We start from the raw sequence: 26425 nt of genomic DNA, 5'->3' as shown, positions 1-26425 counted from the left end.
GGTGAGATCAGTGGGCCCCGACACTTCTGCAGGAGTATAGGGCTGAGAGCAACAGCGAGTGTCCTTTTTCTGAGTTTATGGACACAGCATCTGAAGGTCCTTTGCAGACTTACACAGGAGGAGGAAGAGCATAAACAGCTGACCAGTACCACTATCTCGTGATCCATACTCGACAACTTTGTAAGGCTGACCCTATCATGCATATGTTAATGATGAGGATGCTGCAGCTGAGAAGGTGCCTGGATTTAATGAGGTGAAAGCAGATTTCACCATGAGAAAACCTACCCAGAGTTCACAATCTTTGTTTTGGTGCCAGGGATCGAACTCACTACCTCATACTTAGCAGGTTCTTGTGCCACTGAGCTAAATCCCGGCCCCAGAGTTAACAATTTTATAACATATGTGTAACTCAATTTTGCTGTTCAATTCATGATTTATGAAAATTTACTGTTATAATACTTCTCAAGGAAATTGGCAGAGCTTTATTTATTGTTTCTTCTCTTTTTAGTGTACTAGGATGTACACCCAGGGCATCAAGGCATACGGCTGGGCCAGCACTCTACCACTGAACTATGTCCCCAGCCCTTTTCATGCTGTATTTGAGAGAAGGTCTCCGTAAGTTGCACAGGCTGGCCCTGAACTTGTGATCCTTTAGGCACAGCTTCCTGAGCAGCTGGTACAGGCGTGCACCACCATGCCCAACTGGCAGAGCACTTTTCAAGGTGATCAGTTCTCTTTAAGGCTACCACTGCCTCATAGCCCCTAGGAAATTCACACGGTGCTTTTTCCACTACTCATCCGAGTAGGAACGCAAGAGTTAGTCTGCAAGTTAGGAGAGGAAAGAGTAATGCAAACAGATCTGCTGCTACTATGAAGTGGTTGCTATCAAGCAGGGACATTATGATTCATAAAGAGACTTGTTAAGCTGGAGCAAATGAGTCTAGATGAGATCATTTTCACGTGACTAAATTAGCCCAGATCTGCGTATAACATAGTAGCCATTAGTGACATGTGGTTACTTATGTTTACATCTAAATAAAATTAGAATTAAATGAAATTTTTTTAAAAAGAGTCTGTAAATATAAACTCCTTAAGTCATTCATGTAAGTTCCAGTGCCAGCATTTATACCTGTCTGCAATCACTCGATTGCATTCATGTTTGAAAAGCGACATGAGAACAGGGATTGAGTCACACTCCTCAGCTTTTATGGTTAACATCCCTTGCCAGATTCTGGAAAGATCACGGAGATTGAAGATGTAATGAAATTTAGAAGGTGTCGGCAGCATCTTCACCTGGAGACAAAACAAAACAAACAAACAACAACAAAAAAAAAAAAACTTAGGGCTGTCAATTAGGTTTCAAATAAAATTAGAAGTAGGAGGGCTCTGAGAATGAGTCTATTTCACAACTTCCATCTCAGATAAAACAGGCTGAGAAATCAATCAAGAGTAAGTTTATATTTTTATCCCAGTACTGACAGAAAAAATACATCATAAATAAAACAAACATGGTGTTTAAAAGACCATAACCTCTTGGGTAGGCTAGAGTCAAGAATAATGCCCTAGATGCATATTCCAAGGCCTTGGTTATTTTCGAAAGTAAAAAACAGTAACCGGCTGGTGACACAAAGCACACTCCCACATGATTAATTTAGGAGAGCGCTTGCTTCTCCGCCTCCTCCACCCTGTATTAGGAAAGCACCCTGCGGAGTCTGCAGAGTAATTTTACTGGCTAATTCACAGTGCAAGTGAAAACAGCAGAGAGTGAGAGCAGCTGGATGAAGAGAAGGCGCATCCTTTCCATCACCTTTCAGTTTCCCTCTTGCTCAGATCCACTGCAAGACAAGATGTCCATTCTATCCATTAAAATATAAGACGCACATTTATACTAGAAATGTGTAGAAAAATACGCAAGGGACCAGGTTGTGTATGCATTGATTGTTGTCCACATGATAAAAGATCATGACTGTAATGGCAACCATTGGGGTAGGTGGAGCAATCATTAAAGAGAATTTTTGTTTAAAAAACTCCTCTTTTCCTTCTTATTCTCAGTATTTATTAACCTCCTTCTTTCCTTTTCTTCTAAAATTTCCCTTCACTTTTGTCTCCATCTTTCTTTTTCTCATCTGCTTCTGCTTTCAAGGGACATAAAGTAATACGAAGGTGAGTCATGGCACAAGGCAGGAAGGAGTTTAAAGGGCCCCTTGTGACAGTGGGAGATTCGCAGCCAAGATACCCAGAAGGTGGCCCCTTTGGGGAGAGGTGAGGAGAGAAAGATTCATTGTCTGTGCACTCCCATTGCTCCTAGGAAGATGCCACAATGAAGGGACAGCTACCTCTGCTACCGACAGTCACGCTTCCATTGCAGAAAGGGGCCTGATGACAAACAGGAAATTATAACATTCATTAAAAAAGAAAAAAAAACAGGCAAAAATAATGCTGGAAGTGATAGTAAAAAGATCAAGTAGGGTCAGGAGACTGAGACATGGTCACTTATTTCAGAGGACAGTCCAAGGAAGGCTTCTAAAGATAAGAACGATCAGAATGAGCAAAACAAACTCAAAGGGCCCCGCTGCACGAGTAACCTGCAGGATCCTAGAGTACAAGAAGGACGTCACAGCTCAAGAAGGGCTGAAGGGGAGAGAGGTAACAGGTCTGGTCCCGACGGTTCACTGTGAGTGTAACTGGGCATTCACTATGGTTTTAAGAAGCACTGATAAAATGGACACCAGGCCTGGCTCCTATCACCCCAGCTACTCAGTAGCTGCAACAGGAGGTCATAAGTTTGAGCCAAGGCTGGGCAATTCAGCAACTTAGTGAGACGAGACCCTGTTTCTAAAGAAAAAAAGACAAGGGTGTAATTCAGTGGTAGTACGCCCCTGAGTTTGATCTCCAGTACTAGGAAGAAAAAAACAAAGTGCAATGTATTTTTGTAAAACATTAAGGCTGTGTAAAGAAGAGAGTCCAGGAGGGAAGCAGGAAGCCGGGAGACTGGCTGGGAAGTCCTTGCAGGCCCAGAGGACAGATGCTTAAAGCGCACATCAGGATGGCAGTCAGGGGAGTGCTCATCTTTGGGGTGTACTCTGGAGGTGACATTGCTGAGGCTTGCTAGGGGGAGGAAGCAGGCAGTAAGACAGATACATCAAGGATGGTGCGTTAGGTTTTAGTCTGAGTGACAGGATAGCAAGTTTCCTAATCTAACTAAGAGGCAGAATTCCAAAGAAAGATCATAATTTAAGCATACTTAAGAATTCCTATTGCACATGTTAACTTTGAGTTAGAAATCAGTGTAGGGCCAGCCAGAGGGGTGGCACATGCCTGCAATCCCAGCCCTCGGGGTCTGAGGCAGAAGGATCACCATGAGCTCAAGGTCAGCTTCAGCTACATAGTGCATTTAAGACCAGCCTGAACAACAAAGGTCTTTTGCAAGACCCTGTCTGTAAAAGAAAAAAAAGGAAGGAGAAATCAGTCTAGCATCCAGCAAGCAGAGAGGTGTAGAATAACTGTACTAAGTTTGGAGTCACCAGCCCAGAGGTGGCGCTCAAAGTCTTGAGCTGGCCGAGGCTACCTAGGAGAAAATGCAGGTGGAGCAGAGGCCCCAGCATCCAGGCCAGGAGCATTCCAGTATGAAGAAGGGAAACTAAGGCAGCCAGTAAGTCAGGAGGGCAACCGAGAGTATGAGAACCTTCTAAAGCCCAAGAAAGAAGGCGTACCCCGAGGGATCATCTTCTTCAAGAGCTCCTGAAAGTCACCAAGGAAAAGAAGAAAGTTGGAACTGGCAGGATTAGGCCTTTGGGGCCCGGAAGAGAACAGTGGGAACGAAGGATTCTATAAAGCGGGCTCAGACGGTAAGGAGAGGTGAGGAAGTGGAGGCAGGAAACCTTCAGAGGGCAAAGGAGACACCTGCACGCGTCATGAGACCAGCGCTGCAAGCACCTTACTGTAGTAACAGCCCCGCAGGTATGCAGATGGCTCTCCCCACAGAAAACCATCTCAGGGGCTCGGATCCTGCAGCTCATTTCTTAGTTTCTTTAAGGGAGGCAAAAGAGTGTGTGCAAAGTCCTCCTGTGCACAAAGACCAGCCCCCTGCCAAGAGCAGACCTGATCCAGATGGAGGCTCCAGGGAGGAGCCCTGCATTCCACAGGGTCGCCCGGCAACTCCTGGGTCATCCTGCACCAGCCAGAATCCCCCAGTCAGCTGAAGAATCAGAAAGCCTGGCACAGACATGGGCATCTCCCTAGATATGTTTAATTGGCTTAGTTAAATAAGAATTCTCTCCCTTGCCAGTTTTTTCCCAAACAGATCAATCTATCTTTTCTTGCTTTCTTTCTTTCTTCTTTCTTTCTTTCTTTCTTTCTTTCTTTCTTTCTTTCTTTTCTGAATCCAGCCCTACCCTAACGGCTTCCATTCACATGGTGACAGATCCAGGTTTGCGGAGATTCACTCAGGAAGTCCTGATGTGTGTATTAAAATCCAGCCTACTTTCTTAACAATAGTTCCACCCATTTGTGAATTCATGCCTAACTTCCAAGAATCACACAATTAGGACTTCGAGGCTTGGTGAGCTGAAAATAACAGAAGTCCATGTATTAACTCAAGTCAATAAATGTGCGAGAGTCTGACACAGTTTGGTGGCGGGACACAGAGGCACAAAGAAAGAGTGACAAATCAGAGTAACGAGTAGAAAAGCAGCATTCTCATTTCAGAAGATTCTCCTCGATCTCGCATGTCATGTCTGGTTTGCAGTAATATCTCATACATATGGAAAGCATCACTCAGAATATTTGCTCTCTGGAAGGAAAAGGTGTCATAAATCTATTTGAATGCCTAATTTGTCTTCTCTCAAAAAAACACAGTGACATATGATGTTTGATAATTGAATGAGCCATGAGGTGAGACAGGGGCTGGAACAGCTGACTTTTTTAAAAACTATGGACAACAAACCATTCTGTACCTTGGTCCACTGCCACAGCACTCTGCCCACGGAGACTAAATGGGCAATCATCTCACATATTTCAGGTTTGAACTTTCTACAAGGATCAAAGTATCCACAGCCAATAAGTCCTGGAAAATAAAAACGATTGAAAGTATGGGCTTACGAAAGGATTACCCAGGTGCATGTTTATCCCAGTGAATAAATCATTACAAGGCTGACCTAACTGGGAAACGCTAAGAATATCTCTCAAGGAATCAGCTAAGATTAGGAGTCCACAGTGATTCTGCCAAGCTTAGTAATGAGTGGGTTATATGCATTAACTTATTTAATCCTCCCAGGCCCCATGAGACACTGACATGTGATAGACATTATTATTTTTACTCCCATTCTAACTCAAGTGGTAGTGGTATGCGTGTGTGGTCACAGGGCTCATGTGCAGGTAAATCTGAGATTTACATACAAGCAGCCTGGAAAAGGCTTAGCAATGACTTTCTCATCGTACAGAGAAGGAGACTAGGTCTAGGCAGGGAAAAGGAACTGTCCAAGATTACATGGATTGCTTGCTGGCAGAACTGAAGTAGGACTCACAACTTCTGTAGAAGACAAATTGGAGCAACTCCTCTTGAATGCAGAACATTGATTGTATCGAGGAGGCTTCTTTCCATATCCTGATAGTACAGAGCTGGCTCTGGTATTTCCTTCTATCTTCAACTGGCTCTAAGCATTGCAAATAAGGCCAGCCAAGCTACGGGTGTGTTATCTCTAAAGCCATCAGACAGTCTCCTGTCTCCTAGCACAGTGCTCTCTCTAAAAGATGAGCACAGCAGGACAGCAGAGCCAGTCAGCTCTGGGGATGTGAGCTGGGTAAGAGCCTCAGAGCAAGAAGTTATGAGTCTCCAGGGCACAAAAGTTTACATATTAGAAATGGAAGCAAAAGCCTCTTAAAATAACTCAGTTGCTTAACTGAATTATGCAGACTGGTCCTTCTGCATGTCTTTCTCCCTGCATTTTGCAAAGATGCTTTTCTTCCCACCCAGCCAGCCAGCTCAAGTTACTCAGGTAATTCCCGCCATCCTCACTGTCACTCATCCCTGAGCCACCATCTTCTTCACAAGATGCTAATCCTGGGAGAGGCCTTGGATCAGGGCTTTTGTCCACACATCCTCGTGGGGATTGTGCTCAGGACCCCTCGGCCGCCCTTAACTTTGACTATGTCTTGGTGTCTACTCTTGCCATGGGTTGCATTGGTGCTGGTAGATTGGAATTAACTTCCTGGATTCCACTAACACCTTCATGGGATCATAAATATAACTTTATGGATTGTGAGGAAGACTGGAAAAGGGATTATAATACTCGGATGACAATACACAATATTTGGGATTACAATATTTGGGGCCCAGTTGTCAACATCTCTACCTGGCCTGGCTGGGCAGCCACACCCGGGGACAGTGACAGTCACAGATTTCCTTAGGAAGAACAACTCCTAAAGTCTTGAGATGCCTTGGAGTCAGGCAGCAAGAAGAGATTCACTTTATTCCGCTCCGGAGAGCTGTACCCTGTACGTTTGGTTCTGAGCAGAGTGTGTCCAGAGGAATAAGAAGATCAGTATCTGTGCAGAGATGTGAGGCACTGAAGGAACAGGCTCCTTCCCAAGGACTGAAAAGCAGTCGCCATGGGAAAACGTGAACTTGCCCTCCAACGTCCTGGTGGGCCGTGCTAGTAGCCCCAGTGGATTTTTGGCTTCCTTAAGTGCTGTACTCTAGATTCCCACCTTCCTGTGGGACAAACCTTAGACGCATGGGACCCAGAATCAGAAGACAGGGATTAGTGCCCCCCTCTGCCAGGCACCAGCTACCCGGCCTTGATGGGCAACCATTTCACCTCCCCAAGCCTGGCCTCCAGGAACTGTAGCCCTCTGTGATCTGCTTCTGACCAGTCAGCATCATATTTCTTGGTTCCACTCACGTTAAAGCACGCACCACTGTACAATGCTACATTTTGTGCTTTCTGCCACAATCTCCTTACCCACTGTTGGTGGCAATGGGTATCTGGGCTATTTCAAGATTGTGCTGCCAAGCACACTGTTCTGTGAACATGCTCGTGTAAGTCTCCTAGTGTGCATGTGTTAGATTACAGAGGCACCGAGGACCTAACCATGGAAGGCAACACTATAGAGCATTTGGAAGAAGACAAAGGATAAGATCAATGTGAGGTCTGGGTAGGAAAGGACTTCTTAAGAGAGACCATAAATGCACAAATCGTAGAAGAAAATACAATAAATTGGCATATTTCTAGTGGTGGAACTGATGGGATAGGTACATGTCCTACTTTAACAGTGACAATGCCAAACGGCTCTCTGAAGGGTTTGCGGCCAGTTGCATCCCTGCCCTCGGGGGAGGACAGTCAGCTCTTCAGCACTCTCACTAACACTTTTATTTCCCTCCAGGTTTGGTGCAGCACACCTGTAATCCCAGCACCCGGGAGGCTGAGGCAGGAGTACTACCCCGAGTTCGAGGTCAGCCTAGGCTACTTAGTCCAAGGCCAGCCTGAATTACATAATGAGACCCTGCCTCAAAAAAAACTGTGAATATAGTAAGCATAAAATAGCATTTCCTTGGCATTTTTAATCTGTATTTTCCCCAAATATTAATGATGTTTATGATTTCCCCTTTTTTTAAAGTGTCTTTGAGTTTTGCCCATTTTTATATGGGGTTATCTGATTTTCACTGATTATTTTACAGGATTTCTTTGGTATTCAAAATATAACTTCATGTTATGACGTGGTAAAAATTGCTTACTCCTTAAGGCTTGTTTTTTCCTCTTCCTAGTAAAATTTTTAAATGAAGTTCTTAATTTCAATCTAGTGAAATTTATAATTTTTTCTCTATTTTTGTGCTTTCTGTATCTTATTTAAGAAGCCCTTTCCTGCTCAGTGAACATTTGAATATTTCCCTATTTTTTCTTCCAAGTGCATTACAGGTTCATCTTCCATATTTAAATCCTTAGCCCATCTGTATTTGACTTCAATACAGAGCACTAATTTCAATATTTTTCCATAAGGACTTGGATAGTTCCACTGGAACCTACCACTTGCCCTTCGCCGGCTGACAACAATATAGTAAATATTGTTATACCAAGAAACTGATGTCTGTCTAATTTAACAGATCTGCCTAATGCACAGGCCCATTTCTTTGATGTCTGTAATTTTTGACAGTGCAACTTATATGTGCCTAAATTTGGTGTCAAAAATCTTACCTTCAAGAACATGTCAAAGTGCTGCATTTTGCTTGACATATTATTACTATTAATGCTAACCTGTGATGGAGGTGCATGTGCTGGTATTCATTAGCACAAATTTCCCTGTTTAACCATGCCAAAGAAAACCAAAACACAAAGCTTCTTTTACCTGTAGTGTCAACCTTCAGCAAGGCGATTTCTGAATATCTCTTAGTCTTAGAACAGGATACTGACATGAGGCATCATTCTCATTAACCTCTCTTTCCTGGTAGTTAGCTCTCCATTTCAGATATTTAATTCCTATTTTCACTTTTTTTTTTTTTTGGCATTGGGGATCGAACTCAAGACCTCGCCTTTGCCAGGCAGGCGCTTATGCCACTGAGCTAAATCACCTTTTAATCCCTATTTTATGTAGGGCCTTTGGACTGTTACAGTTTTGTATATTTTATATGTAATATAAAATATATAAAATAATATATATTTATATCACATTTATATATAATATAAAATATACACCTTTGGCATACTTTCTATATGATGCAATAAAAAATTAAGTGCCAAGAATACGCTTACCAAAAATTTTGTCTATGGACGCATTGGAAGGCAGCGTGCAGTTAAACACGGTGAACTGTCTTTTTAAGCGTTGCGGGATGTCGTTCCGACCTCCTCCGGGGTGAATCATGGCCGCTATGAGCTGCACGTCCACAATGGTGGTGAAATCTCCGGGCTTATCCAAGCTGTACATCCCTTCCATCTCCATCATCTGCCGCACAATCTCGTTAGTTATCTGAAAATTTACACTAAGATTTTTGTGACATATCACTACATGTTCCCCTACAGCTCCTATGAAACAGCGCTGACCAGAGTAACAGAAAAATATTCAGCTCCCAGAAGGCAAGTCGGTGATCACCTTCGGGCCATTTGATTTACATGACGTCACCCATGAACTCTAAGTCACAAAAGTTAAACATGCCGGGTGCCAGGAGGGTGTGCCCCTGTGCTCTTCACCTGAGTAAATTTACACAGATGATTATGAGACAGCTGGTACAAATAGCAATAGTACTTAGGGTCACAGCAAGTTTTACACTAGGTGTGGTTCATATCTACACGCCAAAAGGCTCTAGATCAGAATGCGAGATGGTTCTATTCCTGAAGGTTTTGACCTGTGGTCTACGCGCTCTTGTCATCTTCTCTGCAGCCTCTAACACTGCTAACACTTCCTCCTTCTTTAATGTTGTCCTTTCCTTGGTTTCAGAGGCTCATCCTGAGACTCCTGATCACTTCCCAAGCATCCTCCACCCACGCACCCCTGGCTCTGTCCTTGCCCTTTTTGCTTCTCCCTACTCCAAAGGAAGCCGTCACAACCCAGTACCCTGAAGGATCTCAATGCTGGGGCTCTCGCTTCAGGCTCCAGTCTAAGCTCCAAGCCTGCGTACCCAAAGTCCTCCTGGGCATCTCAGAGTGGATGGCCGCAATCACCTCGGACAATCCTCTTTATTCAACCCAGGTTAGTAAGAGAAGAAGGCAAGTGTCACGCCCTGACTATGTTTTAATTGATTGCTGTCTGAGATCAGACCGAGAGAAGCCAGAGAAACAGAGATAAGGAGTAGGCATTTGAAATGGTCCCCAAGACAGATGGTGTCAACTGGCACCAGGTGGTAGGGATAGAGGTGGCTTTGGATCTGGAGGTGGCTCTTTGAAAGAAGAGCCAACATGATTTCCTAACAGACTCAATGTGGGGCTGCTCCTTCCTGAGATGGAGAAGCTGTTGGAGGAGCAGGCTTAGCACACTAAATTCGAGATCCAATTAGACATTCAATGAGCTCTTCAGCCTGTAGACAACAGGAGTGACAAGATCTAAACAGGTAGCCACTCTCCCCCGATCCTGGTAACTAATGGGGCCAACCTGCCCGGGAGTGGAGGAGTGCACAGAACTGTTTAAGAATTCGTCCCAGGATGAACCCGGAGTTTCCAATGGCTCCCAGGGTTGGGATAAAGAGGGACAGGAGCAGTCCTGGTGGACTTGGCGTAGATGGTGCCCGCCCCGGAAACAATGGTGAGGTCTTCTAAGGGGAATGACTTGGGTTGACAGATGACTGCAGCAAGGGCTGTGATGTGTGGTAGAATTGATAAAGCATTTACTTGTTTATTATTTAATTTATTTATTCTTTTATTTGGTCTTTTTGAGACAGATCTCACTATGCAGTTCAGGCTGGCCTGGAGCTCACTTTATAGCCCAGGTTGGTCTCAAACTTGTAGTGATCCTCCTGCCTCAGCCTCCTAAGTGCTGGGATGACAGGCATGCACCATCATGCCCAGTTTAAAGTACGGTTTTAAAACATCACAAAGTCCTCAGAGAATGAATGCAGAATAAGAGGTCAGAACAAGGAGGGCATCTTGGACCAAGGCAGAAGCAAGAGAGGAACCAGAAAAGACACTGAAACCATGCAGCCAAATACACATGAGGGAGCTGAGGAATTTTAAGAAGGCTGAGTCCAAAAAAGCTGAGAATTATCACTCGTCTTAATAACGTGCAGGTAACTGATGTCACTAAAAACACTGGTTAAGAATCATCTATGTGAACTCTCTGGGTCATACCTGATCTCCCCACTCATTAATCACAGGCATATTAATATCATCAATAAACACAGTCATTTTTCTCCCTCCTGGTGGCCCGTATGTGCTTCCCATCCGCTTATCCACGTAACTTTCGATGGTCCTCTAGGAAAAAGAAAGGTTTGTCTTACTCATTAATCCATATTTACAAAAAGGTGAGTAATTTTTCAGAGTCAAATAACATTATTGCATTAAGGGTAAATATAATTCTTACACTGTTATAATGTTTTTTAAAGTGAAAGAAATATGAATCATGAGTTTATAATAGATTTGCTCCAGTGGTCAGACTCAGCCTCAGTGATAGGTCAAAACATGCTACTTGGATTTGGCTTCAGCCTCAGCCATCAGCAGGCTGACTAACTGAATGCCAAATGGAGCCTTAGCTCTCTTGAGACATACATACAGCAAACACTTCATTGTAAGGTCCACTTTAAAATGTAATATGTTAGCTGGGTATGGTGGCACACTCCTGTAATCCCGGCACTCAGGAAGCTGAGGCAGGAGGATCATTGCAAGTTTGAGACCAGTCTGGGCTACAAAGTAAGCTCAAGGCCAGCCTGAACTGCATAGCAAGACCCTGTCTCAAAACTAAAATAAAAATAAAAATGTAATATGTTGATTACAATAGTGCCTGATGGGCTTTACCTGAAACATCATTGGTTCTGTGGCCGAGGAAAAGTTTAGACTTTTGGACAGCTGCACCTCGGGATCGTATTTTTTCAAATAGGCCTTAATCATTACAGTTTTTGCAGTTCCCTGCTCTCCTGTGAGCAAAACAGCCTGCAAGGATGAGATAATCCTGTTGAAAGCTGTTGTAAGATGTTCAGGGCCCAGTGAGTTACAGTTCCACTGGGTATTCTTGCATTCTTGCATCTAAAACAACGAACTGTTGATTGATTTTGGAGATGGCATCTGCGCCAGAATAAATCCTACTGGCATTAAGGATTTAAATGTGAAATGCATACAGTGCTGTAGAAGGGCTGGATGAGAAGGTAGCTGAGTGTTTGCATGGCCACTGGGGTGCAGAAGAAATTTTGCAAGCAGACACCCACCTTCCCCAGTAAACCGAGGCAGCAGAGTCTGCAGCGGGGGTTCTGGGATCTGGGGTTCACTGGCGGTACCTCCAGGCCTAAGAGTTTAGTTTTTCTCTGCCGTGTGTGAGTAAAGGACACGTTTCTGAGATGGCTGGGGATCAGCTAAGAATCTACCTCCTAAACTTACTTTATGTTGTTTTGCAATGGTGTCTATCAAAAAGTTTGTTCTAACGTTGTCAACATTTGGAACCAAAATTGATGAATATTCCGGAATGCTGTCCGTTGGATAAAAATATGGCTGAAGCTTCTTATTCCAGTGCTCCCAATCCCCTGCACGATAAAGAAAAATTTCTATCTTAAAAATGCATCCTTAGAAAGTTATGTCAGAAGACAAAACTGTAAGGGCTTCCATCAGCTGGATCATAGAGACATCTAAAAAACTTTCCCTGGACATGTCCCTGGATCTGTTCATTTAAAGTTCTCTTCCATTGCTTTTCTTTTTCATTCTCGACAGTGGTAACTGAGATCTTTTCTTTTTTCTTGCTATTTCTAGTAAGTAAATTATTAATTTTATTGATCTTTTAAAAGACTATCTTTTGGTTGCACTGATTTTCCCTCTTATTCTTCTGTTTTTTTGATCACTGATTTCTGTTTTGATCATTGTTCTTTCTTTCTTCTGGTTACTCTGGGTTTAACTGAACTCTTTCTTCTTTTGTAATACAGACATGAAGTGCTCTACTGAGAAATGTTTTATCATCCAGCAATCTGGGGAAATATTTTTCTGTGCTCTTGAAAAAGATATGCATTCTGCTTTCTGGGAATGAACTATTTACTTTCTATTAGCTGAAAAAGGTTGACCACGTTGTTCAAATCTTCTTTATGTAATTCTGCTTTGGCCATTAGCAACAGTAAAGACATCTTTACCATACTTGTGGGTTGATCAGGTCCTGCAGTTCTCTGACAGCCTTCTCAGTACAGATCCTTCCTCTCTGCGGGTCTGCCCCATATGTCCTAGCCACTTGGCCTCCCCCAAATCAGCCTCTGCTTCTGTGTTTTGGGGAGATGGCCAATTCTCTGTGCATTTCCTCTGAGTTGCTGCTAGAATCCACCTTCAGGCAGAATCTGGTACAAATGCCTTGTTTCACTTCTTAGACTGACTTTACTCCTGCGCTATCTGTGTCCAATGTCTGAAAACATTTGTTTCACATACTATTTTGTCCAGTTTTCTAATATAATAGGTTAGACTCAGTTTCTACTTCTTCACTGTGTCAGGAAGCAGAAAACCCCGTATTTAATTTAAAATCAAAAACAAGGCCTCTGAAGACAGTTCCATCTTCCCCATCAGAGTGGCCCTTAAGTATCTCCAAAAGTGTTCATGTCTGTGCCCCAGGAGGCGGGATGGATGAAGGAGACACACATGAAGAGCTGGCTAGAAGTTATCTGGAGTAGTATGTTAGACCCCTTATTACAGGGCCCAAGCAAAGAGAATCTTGGTTCATTTCATGGGTACTTACGCTCAGGCAAACAAATCCCATCCAGAGCTGTTATTCAGCGGGACAAGTGGGGTTCCTACAGGCCCTCAACATTGTCTTCATCAGGACCCCTTGAGGAACGAGTGGAGTAAGCACTATCACTGTTGTTCAGGGTTCTCCAAGGGAAACAATTTAATACAAGACACACAATTTATAGAATTGTTTTATAGAAGTCAACCAAAGAGGCGAGCACAAAAAATGCAGGAAATTCTGTCCACACACTAAGGACCTCAAAGAATGCAGCTGAGGGTCTGGATCTCACAGCAATGTCCTGCACAAATCCAGTGGAAGATCTGGAGGCCATGACATTGCCCTCTGCGAGTCCAACTGGAAGCCTAGAGCCCAGACAATGACTCATGCAAGTGTATTTCACGGATGTGCACTGGGAAGGCCCCAAGGTCAGTGATGGAAACTAGAAGGTCCTGTTCAGTGGGGTGAAGGATCTGTGCCAGCAGGCTGAGGGTTCTTCACAGGAGCCAGGAAGCAATGCTCAAAGTAAGGACCAGAGCTCCCCTGAAAAGCACCACAGCCAGCCTCAGCGACAAGGAGGTCCCAAGCTCCTCTGATGGTAACAGCCGAATTCACACCAGGAAGCCAGCATGGCAAGCTTTTCCTGGAGATTGAACAGCACACATCTTCCCCTCTGGAGGAAATGATGCTCAAAGTAAGAACCAGAGCACCCCCAAAGTGAACCACAATCATTCTCAGCGGCCAGGTCCTGAGCTCCTCTGACAATGAGCGCAGCTGAGTTCACATCAGGAAAGAAGCTCAACAAGTTCCTCCAGAAGAACCAATGGCAACAGGAGAACCAACACCATCCTTCTTCCTCTCCAGTTCTCCATTTTCATGTTGTTGGCAACAATCCTCAGGGGGCCCTCCATGTACAGCACTATGCTGATTCAGTTCAGCTGGGTGTGGCAAGTTGCCTGCCACTTGTCAATCCACCACCGTCACCTTTCTGTGAACATCTCCACTAAAACCAAGAAGGCACCAGCCTATAAACCTATAGAACTCATGGTGGGTACTCAGAAGAAAATGCTAGAGACATTGTTTTGGAACAGTATGAGTGTCTACCTTTGCAGGCACAGGGGAAAGTAAATACTCAGTATGCATCATTAGTGGGTCCCCCAGGGTCGGCGGGCTGTGGGGCCTGGGTCTTCACCCTCTGATAACTGGAATCCTGGCCCTCAGAGGAAGCAACTTGAACCTTCAAACAAGATGGGACTGTGGGATGCTCAGAGGCAATGTCTCTGGAGAAGCTTGGCTCTGAAGGCCAAATTCATTCTGAGGTTTGAGGATTCATGGTGAGATTAAGGATCATCGGTTTTGTATTCTGAGTTGAGTCTGGTTTTGTTACCTCAAGCCTTTGGAGGCACGTAATCACATGCGGTAAAATTACTGGTCATTTGGGTTTAAAATGGTTAGCTGCAAAGTTTATCTTATTCCCTTCATACTAGCACTTTTTGCAAAAATTGCACTTATTTTCCATTTCCAGTATCACCTTTCACCCTCCATGTGCCTGGTGCACCCCAGGTCTAGGAAAGCCTCTGTTTTGCATACCTCAGACCATGGCCCTGCTGCTTTGCCTGTGTGTGGGTAGGTGCAGGGTGCGGTGTACACAACAGAAGACTTTGGAAAGAGGACCAGAAGGTGTCTTTTCTTAAACAGACTCACAAGCACACCTCTCCCCAGGTTCCAGGCCTGCGCCCTTTGTGGTTTCTGTGATATATACCAAATTACCTCTCTACTCTTCCTAGTTTAGGACTTGGCTTTGCAAGCATGCTAAGCTACCCTTATCTTTCTGCTTTCTTGCTTTCAAAATTTTGTTACTTGAGCTGGGGATTTAGCTCAGTGGCATAAGCACCTGCCTGGCAAGCAGGAGGTCATGAGTTTGATCCCCGGTACAAAAAAAATTTTTTTTGTTACTGCTGTTTACTCTGAGTTTATGCATTAAAACAACAACAAAAAATCTTTGCTGTTTTAGAGGTTTTAGGAAAAAGAAGACGTAAATGTAGGAAGCATATCTCTTCCTCTCTGGGGCTTAGAAGAATTGGGCTCTGGGCCCCTGGCCCTGGACTCTGGAAAAAGTTCAAGGGCACTCCTTTAAGGAGAGGTGAGCTGCCCTGCCTGGAAGGCCAGGCGTAGGCGACAGTGATGCCCTGCCCCAACAAGTCTGCCATGCACCAGGCAGGCCCCATCTGCCGGTTAATTCTCCACTCTTGCTCCCATTTCCAACAGGGAAATTGTCAGACTGACCTGTTATATGTATTTCCACATTTTGCGTCATGAAAAAATTCTGTTCTTTTATGCTGCTACCTCCCTCCTTTAAGCCTTTAGAAGCATATAATGTAAGACATATTACCACTTATTTATGCCAGGTTTTATTTGGGTCACTCCAAAAGAAAATGTTAGGATTCTCCATACTAGTTCCTGGCTAATATGCAAAATCCTACTATCTTTTGCCTAGATGCTTCTTTTAAAATGGTGCTAAAAATTATGTTGTGCATCATTGACTACAATTGCCCCATAGAAGAGTTCATGGAAATTTCTATTTTTCCCATTTAAAAAAATAATATAATTTGCTGTTCTTACCGAAATCAGTAACATAAAACTCATACATGGTTTGATTTGTGCCTGCGGGTATTGCCGGTAAGTCTAACTTGCTCTCATGACGTCGTAAAAAGGCCTCCAGTTTTTCCCTGCTATCCAGTTCCAGGAGGGCTCCTATACTCCACATCAGGCCGAAGACAAATAATTTATGAAGATGACTGACACATGAAACACCACCTTCCTCTTTGGAGGGGATCAAGCCTTCCAGAAGATTCAGAGACTGAAACATGTTTAAATAAAATTTTAAATTAAAAATTTGCAGGAAAAATTTTTTGAAATAATAACAAAATTAAAAGGAAGGAAGAGAAAGAAAAGAAAACACAAGTATCTCACGGTATTTCTTGCTTCCTGTTCTCCAGCCCATGACATTCAGAATTGAGGCCTGGTCGGGCCTAAGCCTAACCCTAATCTTCTACATTTAGACAAGTTGCATGGCATGGAAGAATCTGGAATCTAGAAGTGTGGTTTCTACCCCCAGCTGCTCCTCTGACTTCTCAGTTTCCTGATCTAAATTAAAAGGCCAGCGCTAGATATTTTCTAAGATAGCTGCTGGTTCCAAAGTTGGGTTACTCAACCCAAAACAAAGATTTTATCTCGTTTTAATGTTTTACAGGACTCAGTGGACTGTGGTCCTGGAGGGGGCAGCCTCTTGCTTGGGTAGAGTTTTTGTCCAGCTTTCTAATGTTAGAGATTAAGCGCAGTTTGTATTACTCCACTGCGTCTGGAAGCAGAAACTCCCACATTTAATTAAAACCTAACTCCAAGTCTCCAGAGTCAGCCTGATCTTTGCACACTCGGTCGTCACGCTCTGTCTGCCTTCGTGTGCAACAGTGAAGTTGAACAGTTGAGACAGACAGTTGTGAAAGCACAAAATCTTTACCCTTTGGCCCTTGAAAGTAACAAAATTACTTCAAGATATGACTTCCCGTTATACATCTGAAAGTAATTACTAAATAATCCATTGGTACGTGTGTGTGTCACTGCGAACCTACCTGGCCTTGCTTTACTTTGAGACTCAAAGCACAAGAATGAATAATTCCCACCAACAGGCTGGCAGTAGGAGAGCCCTTAAAAATCTACAGTTCATTCTGGTTTTTGATAAAGACTCACAGGAAATTGAAATATAGTGGTGGGGAGAAATGCTATAAACCACTCCTCAGAGAATTTTATTTAAAGGTGTTGCCTGTCTGGTCTATATGCAGTTTCTTAAGCCAAGTTCCAAGCTCCAAGCCACCATCTAAGTTTTCTTGATTGACGCAGACCCTCTTTTATACTTTCATGTAAATCTCCTAGCTTGCTTGCTCGCTTTATTGTACTGGGGATCGAACTCACGACCTCACACTTGCCAGGCGGGCACTCCCCAACTCCCCTAAGCTTTATTGACTTATTTTGTCAACTCTCGTTATGGTACACACACGTAACCTGGGACAGGTTACAGTGGGAAAGGTCATTCCTCTTCCCTTGATAACATCATTTTGGAAAGCAAAAACGATGAAGAGATGATGATGATGATGAGATCATTCAGAATATCTTCTCTGAGCCTTCACCAGCACATCTTTAAAAGATTTCTATGAATTACCCCCGTTTTCTACTTTTGAATCCTGGAAATGGCCCCTGAATGAAAATAAAACCTCAAAGTCTAAGTAGTGAAAGCACCAAAATACCACGACCTTACTTGCACAATGTAGTTGCATTCCAGGAGCTGCATTTTGGGGGTAAGGCTTAGTTTCATGTATGTATACGCATCTTCGAATGCTTTATCATACAGCGTCTGGAACACAGTAGCTTCCTGTGCTGTCCGCTTCTTCAACCACGCCTATGGAAAAGGAACCAGACCTCTGTTTATTAAGAAAGTGCAAAAGCCGAGGCCCCAGGCAGACCCTCGGGTATCTCTCGCGCCCACCTGTAATATTGGCCTCCAGCTGAGCGCAGAGCTGCTGATATAGACCATGCCCATCCTAGAAACCGTGGCGGGAGACGCATTCTCAATATTGTGGACCTCAAACAAAAGCTTACAACTCGGGGCCATGGGGATGCGGTCTCCATTCGCCAGCGTGAGTGTTTTGTTATCATCCAACACAGAATTTAAATTCTCGATCCAAATGGCATCCACAGGGCCATCTAAAATGAGGAAAATGTTTTCACCTGCAACAAAAAAAAATTCCTTTTCATTCACAAATTGATTACGACAGAGAATCAGACAAAGAGCATGCCATGGACAAACTGGCAGGGAAAGAGATGACCACCCAGGAGAGCTCCTTTACCCTTTTTGGCTTTTAAGGTTTTCCTCCACAGAGTAGAGAAAATCCCATCTGTCCAGTCATTGGTTGCAGTGTCCAGCCTCCCAAACATCTGAGGCGCTGTGATAGCTTTGGGGTTCATCCGCATTTCCCTATGAGGCCGTCCGCACTCGGTCTGCGCCTTCATCAGGATGGTGATCACAGTGGTCTTCCCAGAACCGCTGGGGCCCAGCGTCATTAGGCCATGGCGTACCAGAGATGTCTCATATAACTGCACGATTAAATGATAAATTTAAAAAAATTGTAATTTTATGAGTCTCTGGTTGACATTGCTAAGAGCTGAAACTTTAAAGCCTTAATGAAGTTCTTCATTAACCACCGCAGTATGTAAGACATAAAAACGTTCCTGGTTTTACTGGCTATGGGTAGCCAATTAGCATCACATCAGCAAACGACATAAGTGATAAAGTAATGACAATGCGGGCTTGAATGACACTTTGGGAAATAATTAATTCAGGTTCTCGCTAATGCTTCCCAAACTACTGCTCCTGGGGATTCGGGTGTTACTGGTATGGAACCGAATTTTCCCACTCTCAAAGTTTCTCAGTATCCTGCGGGATGCTATTGCCCCCCAGTGGTGGAAAGCAGCATCGCACGGCACCACGGGGAAGAGCTGTGGGTTTCATGGTGGCCTCTAGTTAGCTCCCTGGAAGTGCGTCTTGCATGAGGATCCACTGTCAGTACCCTCAGGGTACTCCCAGGAGAAACAGAAAAGGGCCTGGAGAAGTGTGCCAGGGATGGGAAGAGGCCACGCACGGTGTGACAGCTACAGAGGGTACATTTCAGGGTGTTCCTGCCTCAGGCTCTCCAGTGATTGTTCCCAAGAGTTTGACTTTCCTACTCCATCACCCATTGGCCCTCTTGTAAGGAGAGGGTGGCTGGGGCCAGGAGTAACAAACCCCCAGGCACAGCCTGCCCTCCGTGCCTATCCACAAAGAGGCTGCAGGCATCCTTTTGCCACGAGAAGCAAATGCACAGAGAATGTGAGGAGGGGGCACATGGAAATGGTAAAAGGGGATTCAAGAAAATTCTAACAGACAGACAGCGCCTGTTAAATACTCTGAAGTCCCCTTCATAAAAATAAGGCAAAGGTCTTCCAGCGAGGCAGAAGGAGAAACAGCAGCAGTGTTCTAACATTTTGGGTAGAAACAGGTTACTACTGTAATCCGTAGTTGAAAAGAAACAAAGGCACTGCCTGTCCCACTTTGCTCCGAGTAAGGTGACCGCTCTCCGCTCAGACGCTGCTCTAGTTACCCCTGAGATGACACGGTCTCAGTGCACAGTATCCCATACACATAGTGAGTATAAAATGCTTGGCCAAACTTTTAATGGCTTCTGATCCTCAGATGAGGAAAACCACTTAAAACTTCTCGCCATGTATTTCCTTCTAAGATCCGGAGATGTTCCTCTGTACGTATGTAAGTTATAACTCGGTGAACAACAGGAAGCTAAAATAAAAACTGCAGATGTTTTCAAATAGTTTTTTAATACTCTCTAGCGGAGGCCCTTTATTTTTTAAATGCCTTACAAAAGCGTCAAGCTCACAGACATTTAACCCTGTGGATACTGCCTCGGGTCCTGTAGTCTGCTGGTGAAGTGGACAGGGCAGTGGTCAGAGGATGGGGTGTGATGGGCAGAAAGACAGGAGAGGCCCTCGCTGTGGGTAACCTGCCACCTAGGCACAGGAAGCAAGCTGGGTCAGTCCACGTAACATCGCAGCTGTTCTGAGAATGCCTGACCTTTTCTTTCCGTCAGTTGTAAGTTGCAGACTAAATGACTGCTTTAATTACTGTGCGGCAGGACAAACATTTTTCCCCTGTGGACGCTTGTTCCAATACCATGCACACGACGTTTTAATTTATTCCAACAGGTACGTCAAGTAAGACTAATTCAAGCTGGGGTCGTGTGATGTCCAACAGCTCACACGGACTGAACTACAGACAACAGAGCAAAACTGCCCACCTGTATAAGTTTGAGGTTCCAGGGTGGGTGGTTAATCAACCCTTCTAGCTGAACCTGGTTGGCTACTGCAGCTTGCAGTTCCACGTAAGTATTGCTATCCAATTGTAATCCCGGAAACAGGTCATTGATTAAGCTGAGGAACAGGGGTTCATCTTCATCCACCTAGGGTGGAAAAAGTTAAACTAAGTCAACAAACACTGATCAACGAGCCAGACCGGTATGGCGTGTTCTACTTGCACAGAGAATCACTTGTCATTTTCCTCATCTGACTTCCCTGTGCTGGTGTTTTCTCCTGAACCTGCTACTGGATCCACACTGTGCCAAAGTTTCTTGGCATTCTCCACCCACCAGCCAGCCCTGATTTCCTACTCCAAGTTTGATTTCATTATTTATCATACGAATGTTCTGTTTCTTGCAAACCAGTTTTCACAATGACCTTCAGATATGAAATTTATAATCCCAACCCTGTAACAACAGGGCACTGATATTTCATTTAAGCTAAGAAACAGCCAGCTGGGCACAGTGATTGGCATATGCCCGAATCCAGGCTACCTGGAAGGTTGAGGCCAGCCCTGCAACTTAGGAGATACTGTCCCAAGGTAAAACTTAAGAAAGGGTTAGGGATGTAGCTCAGTGATAGAGCATCTCTGAGTTCAAACCCCAGAGCCACAAGAGAAAGGAAATACCATCACCCTGTGTGACTCCATCCAATATTGTCTGAAAAACTCCATTAGATCAAGGTTCTGCCCTTCTTACAAGTAATAGTTTAAGTAAATTGACTTCAACTCCTCACTAGCTATGTCTTTAATATATTCATTGCCCAGTCCTAACCTCTGACCCCTTCTGATTTTTCCTTGTTCTCTGGCATTTCCCCGAGGCTTCCTTGAATATATACAGGTAGGCATTTCAAGAATCAAAGAGTCTAAGGTAAGAATATTCTAAGTTCAAGCCCAACCCTGGCAATTTAGCAAGACCCTGTCTCAGAATAAAAATTAAAAAGGGCTGGGCTGTATAGCTTGGTAGTATAGAACTTGCCTAGCATGTGGGAGGCTCCCTGAGCTCAACCCCCAATATGCACCCCACACACACCATTATCAAAGAGGGGCAGTGAGATTTATTACAAGGAGCACAGGATCTGACATTGGGACATTTTGAGGGTTGTTGTTCTGGCTTCTCTGATGATTGTGATTAGGGTCAGTCCCCTCTCCTCTCTGAGTTTCAGTCCCGTCACAAGGACTTGTAAGACGATGATAAGCAAACCAGCTGCCCGTATCCAAGCAGTGCTGTGGTGAGGCTCAGACAAGGCAGGGCACTGGACCAGCTTTGCAACAGTAATGAACAAGGCAGAGGTACTGGGTGGTTTCTGAAACCAGCCTGGGTTTCCCAACAGCCATTTCTTGTCCAACCTGCAGGCCCAGGGCACAGACACCCTATGTGGCAGGTAGGAGCCCTTGAACAAATACCACACAAACACGTCCAGCTAGTCCCAAACACCCAGCTATAGTTGTAACAGGCGTGAAAGCAATGAAATAACTCCTACAGTTACTGAGGCAAAACTGTAACACGGTTTAGGAAAACAGAAATAGTGCTGATGCTTTGGGAGAAACACAGCTGAGATACGCTATTCCCATACAAAGCAAAGATTCTCATGGTTCCCTACAGACCCGGATTTTCAAACTTAGAACCTGTGTTACACCATGAATGATGGTAGAGAACCTGATGGAAACTCTGGCCCTGAAGCCCAGCAAGGACCTGTTTTACTGCACACAACCAAAGAGAGACCACTTCGGCTAGTGATGGCTACACTGGCAGATGGGGACTCTGCCTGCGGAAATCACAGTCATTCCCCTGATTGCTAGGGCTCCCCGCTCCAGGAGAGCCACCACATGCCAGGCAAGCAGACAGAAGCCAGGTCAAACTTGTTAGAAAAGTGAAATAAGAAAAAAAAAGGTACCAGTTTAGAGAGGTTCATGTCTCTCAGGCCTCGCATGACAGTACTTAATTCACTGTCTTCCGGTCTGGCTCTTTTCTGAGCTCCAAGTGTTCTCAGAACAGACAGAATATTTCTTAATCCAAAGTCATAATGGACCTGTGATGAGAAGAAAAGGCAGGGAAAGATTATTAAATTGAAAAACTGTAAATATGAAAGTGGAGAGTCAGTTTTTTGTTTTTGTTTTTTAGAAAAAAACTCACTTATCAGCATCTGCCAGGGTAAGATTGCACAATAAAAAACCCAGTGCTACAGCTGAGGGAAAGATACCCGGATAAAGTCACCTGTTTAGTGAGCTGCTCTTCACAGAGTTTGTAAAGCACGTAAAACTTCTGGGCCAAGACAACATTTTCAAGAAAACCACAGCTTGCAAGTTTAACTCGCATAATGATCTGAAAAGTAACACAGTGAGACTTTTTTTTCAGCAACTTTGGTGAAGAAAAAGGTAAAGAGCATAAATTATACTATGCTTTGAAAGGCTAGTGCATACCTGTCTATCAGGAACCATCATAGCGACAGTTCTAAACTGGATTTTTAAGTTTTCTGGCAATTCCTGGCGTCCAGCATATCCAGGGTTCTAAGAGTTAAAACATAATCCATTTTTAGTTCTTGATACAATTTTCATTTTCTGGGTACATGATACTTTTCTTACCCCTCATTCAGATTCAGTTTTATAAAATGTCCTGCCTTTATCAAAAATGTGTACTGAACCATCCATATTTAATATTGTTCGCATCACTTCTTTTATTTAACCATTTTCATTGGCTCATTAAAGCCCCAGGGCCGGGACATAGCTCAGCAGCTCAATGCCTGCCAGGCAAGTGCAAGGTTGTCAGTTTGGTCCCTGATACCTTGCTAAAAAAATTGAAAAAAATAAAATAAAGAATTAAAGCCACACATATACTTTTGTATTGCAAAAATTAAGCATTTGTGTATATTGGTTTGAAAAATAGAAAAATAACAAGTGAATAATAAATGAGTAATTAGATCTAAAACATGTTACTCTAACAGGTTGTATTTTAAACAGTCTTTGGTAATTTTTAGTTCATCTTTTGAATTATTCTTTACAGCCCTAGTTATAAAATTCATTGGCTGACAAGGTACCATTAAAAGTAAGAACCACAAGGGGCTGGAGATTTAGCTCAGCGGCATAAGCACCTGCCTTGCAAGCAGGTGGTCGTGAGTTCAATCCCTGGTACCGATAAAAAAAAATAAAAGAAACACAAGTGTGAGGGGAAGAGTCGGGGATGATAAGAAAATACTGTGCTGGAAAGAACAAAAAAGTAAAGTGGAAAGGAAACTAAATTTCTTTTCTTTTTATTTTGAAGAGAATAAACCAAATGAGACAAAACAAAATAAAGTCAATCAAAACAAAAGGATGAACATGGTACATGACTTAAAAACAAAATACAAGGAGATCAACAATGGCTACCATAACGCCTCTTCAAAGGAACTACCCACATCATCAGCATAATAAAATTGGGCAAAACAGTACAGAACGAACACTCAAGTGAAGGCAGGTCAACTCCGAAGGTTCCGAAGAAAAGCCCGGGGAAGGGGGGGTTCAAAAACCTGTAGCAAATAAGGGCCCCATTATTTTACAACAGTTACTTAAGAAACCTTCAAGTCTCGAACATTTGCTGAAATGTATGTGAAGACTATAGGCCTTGCTAGGTGTTGAAAATACAGATCACCAGCTGGCCTTCAATACTCTTCTTTCTCAGGCACAGAACCCCCAGCTGCCCACTGAGTACAGCACCACTGAGATTAAAAACTACATTTCCCAGCATGCTTTGCAGCTGGTGTGATTAAATGCCAAGGGACACATTGTTGTGAAATACCCTCAAAATTTGTAGTTGGTTCAGTTGGTTGGCTGGAGCAAAATCGACCTGCTTTCTGTAGCATGTTGGGTCATAAAGTGACTTTGGAGATGGAAACCGTGATGGAGTAGACGCTGAAAAATCTTAGTAGAGTAAAGCCTTATATGCCAAGCAAGTATTTTTTTATGTCTCAGTTATACACAGCTTAATGCAACTATCTAATTAATATTTCTAATTTTGTTCTTAATCCTGGGGGACTGTTAAACTTGTAAAAATTCTTCTCACTGGTACTTTCACGCTGAGCAAATGTCTTCATCCTGTTTCCTATTATAACCGGTAACTTCTAGATGATTATTATTTCCCCAGTCGCTTTACTGCATATTTGCTTTCAATAAAGCTTATCAGAAACTTCGCTGCTTTTGCTGTCTATAATTTATCTTTGTCCACTGGGATCTTTAAAACTGAATACTTTGTATTAATCTTGCAACTCAGAGATTTACCTTCATAGATAACATATAAAACCATTAAAACTGGCTCAACATTAACTTCATTTCCCTAATTCATGGAAACTTCTGTTTATTCATGTCTTTCGCTGTTGATCTGTATGACAATTTATCTGCGTGTTGTCAATCTGCAGTAACTGAACTTATTATGACTCCTTGGTATAAGGCTGCTAAATTACTTTGAAAACTTTAAGTCATTTTCTTGTTAGTATCAGGGGATACTTAGTGTAGTGGTTAAGCAGCCAAGTTTAGAGTCATAAGAACCAGTTTCTCTTACTGGCTGTGTGACGTCAGCAAGTTTACTGGTCTCCCTGAGCCTTAGGCACACACGCTATGAAACGCCCGCCCTCAGAGGGGATGAAACAGTGAGCATGCAGAAGCCATTAGAGCTTCTGACCACTTAGCTCCTCCTCCTTGGAAATCTCATGATAGGCCCTCCCCACTCAAAGTCAAGTACTACCACGCAGATGAACTGGAGCCAATGGGATTTGGATTCGTGACACTTTGAGAAAGAAACAGAGCACAGCTCCTTGTGTTCCCTTTTCCTTTGCCATAGCAACCAGCAATGCTTGAGAGCGTGACTACACTGCCAGCCTGCATACCAGTGTAATGGCACATAAAGCAGACCCTGGCCTCCCAACCCCACCCAGCCAACCCCCAGTGAAACAAGTTTGAGGTTTTAAGCAAGTAGGATTTGGAGAATGTTTGTTAGTGCAGCATGAGTTATGCTGACTTAGTACCTAAGCCCAGAGCTTTATCTCTTAGTGATCAATGAACCGTAGCTGTTGGTATCAACGTATTACTATTTCATCTTCAAACTGGACTAATTTCCCTAATGCAAAAACAATTCCAAAGTCCTGGAATATAGCTCAGTGGTACAGTGCTTGCCTAGCATGCACAAGGCCCTAAGCTTGATTTCTACGCCATAAAAAATCACACAATAAGAGAGTCTGAACTCCTTGATAGTCATTTGCCAACTAATATATGGGTTCTAGTTTTTTTTAAGTGTGTAACAATCAAATTAATCAAATTGCATTTAAAGACTACATTCTCACCATTGTTAAGAAGATCCCAAATTCTGGGTTCAAATCAACACAATCACCATCAGAAAAAATGAACTGTTTTTTCCTCTCTTTTCTCGCTGTCAAGACAATGTAAATTTGTTGGGCCGCCACAGATAATACAGGCAATTCAATTCTGTTAAACTCATCAAAACAGCCCCAGGAACCCGACTGTGCAAGACCTGGCATGAAAAACAGTTAATTTGTGAGTTTTGGTCTATAATACACCTTTTTGATAGCAGTATTGCTCCAAAGTGCTTGCAAATGATATATTTAAGCATGATTTATATAAAGTTTCAGATCTGGCTGTTTATGAAGACACCATTATGTTCAGGAATAGTCCAAGGGAGATAAAATCTGATTCGGTCTGGAAGTTCTGCCTTCAGTGGAGGTGAACATGGATGGAGCCACAGTGTCTGGGAAAATAACAAAATAAGGCATGCCCCGTGGGGTCAGAGCGCTCTGTTCCTTTATTGCAAGAAGATAAAAATGTCAGGATGTGAGGAGAAAATAAGAATGGCCAGAGATTTTCTTATTTGTTTCTTACAAAACCCAGCACAAAGAAAGACCTGGGTATCATGAACAGTGCTGCTGTCCATTCTCTAAGGACAGAAACCTGTGTTACCGTCAGCTATATGAAGTGTTTTCATTTCTTTTATTCTTAGCCTGCCCAGGCTTTTTCTCTCTCCCTTGTGAATTTCTGTTATATAGAAGTCATATATACATGACTTCAGCTTTTCTGTCCGATTTTGTACCTCTCTTCCCCTTTCTGGTACATTCTCTTGGCTTGATATTTCAGCTGAAGAGTTTCTTTCTTTCAATT

At 43.4% G+C, this 26425-nt stretch overlaps 1 protein-coding gene across 6 annotated transcripts in view; it reads right to left on the bottom strand.

Annotated features, from left to right (window-relative positions):
- The window catches only part of Dnah8 (dynein axonemal heavy chain 8), a 254705-nt gene that overhangs the window by 118277 nt on the left and 110003 nt on the right, over positions 1-26425 (bottom strand). For 5 of the 6 annotated variants that reach the window (XR_010044105.1, XM_063238969.1, XM_063238971.1 and 2 more), the window contains 15 exons: positions 25597-25784; positions 22709-22795; positions 22503-22610; positions 22183-22317; positions 20229-20390; positions 18231-18477; positions 17870-18111; positions 17642-17782; positions 15949-16186; positions 12012-12154; positions 11436-11570; positions 10773-10895; positions 8748-8961; positions 4956-5065; positions 1130-1293 (listed from right to left, as the gene is read on the bottom strand). Coding sequence is in view for 5 of the 6 variants with exons in the window: in XM_063238969.1 (XP_063095039.1) it covers positions 1130-1293; positions 4956-5065; positions 8748-8961; positions 10773-10895; positions 11436-11570; positions 12012-12154; positions 15949-16186; positions 17642-17782; positions 17870-18111; positions 18231-18477; positions 20229-20390; positions 22183-22317; positions 22503-22610; positions 22709-22795; positions 25597-25784 (2437 nt within the window). In the remaining variant the exon portion in view is untranslated. The remainder of the gene's footprint in view (positions 1-1129; positions 1294-4955; positions 5066-8747; positions 8962-10772; positions 10896-11435; positions 11571-12011; positions 12155-15948; positions 16187-17641; positions 17783-17869; positions 18112-18230; positions 18478-20228; positions 20391-22182; positions 22318-22502; positions 22611-22708; positions 22796-25596; positions 25785-26425) is intronic. The other variant, XM_063238972.1, reaches the window with a different exon arrangement.

This window comes from Cavia porcellus, unplaced genomic scaffold (assembly GCF_034190915.1).
Source record: "Cavia porcellus strain 051 isolate PalLab524CR breed Dunkin Hartley unplaced genomic scaffold, mCavPor4.1 scaffold_28, whole genome shotgun sequence".
Taxonomy (NCBI): domain Eukaryota; kingdom Metazoa; phylum Chordata; class Mammalia; order Rodentia; family Caviidae; genus Cavia; species Cavia porcellus.
Note: the sequence above shows the minus strand (reverse complement) of the source record. Positions and strands in the feature narration are given on the sequence as shown.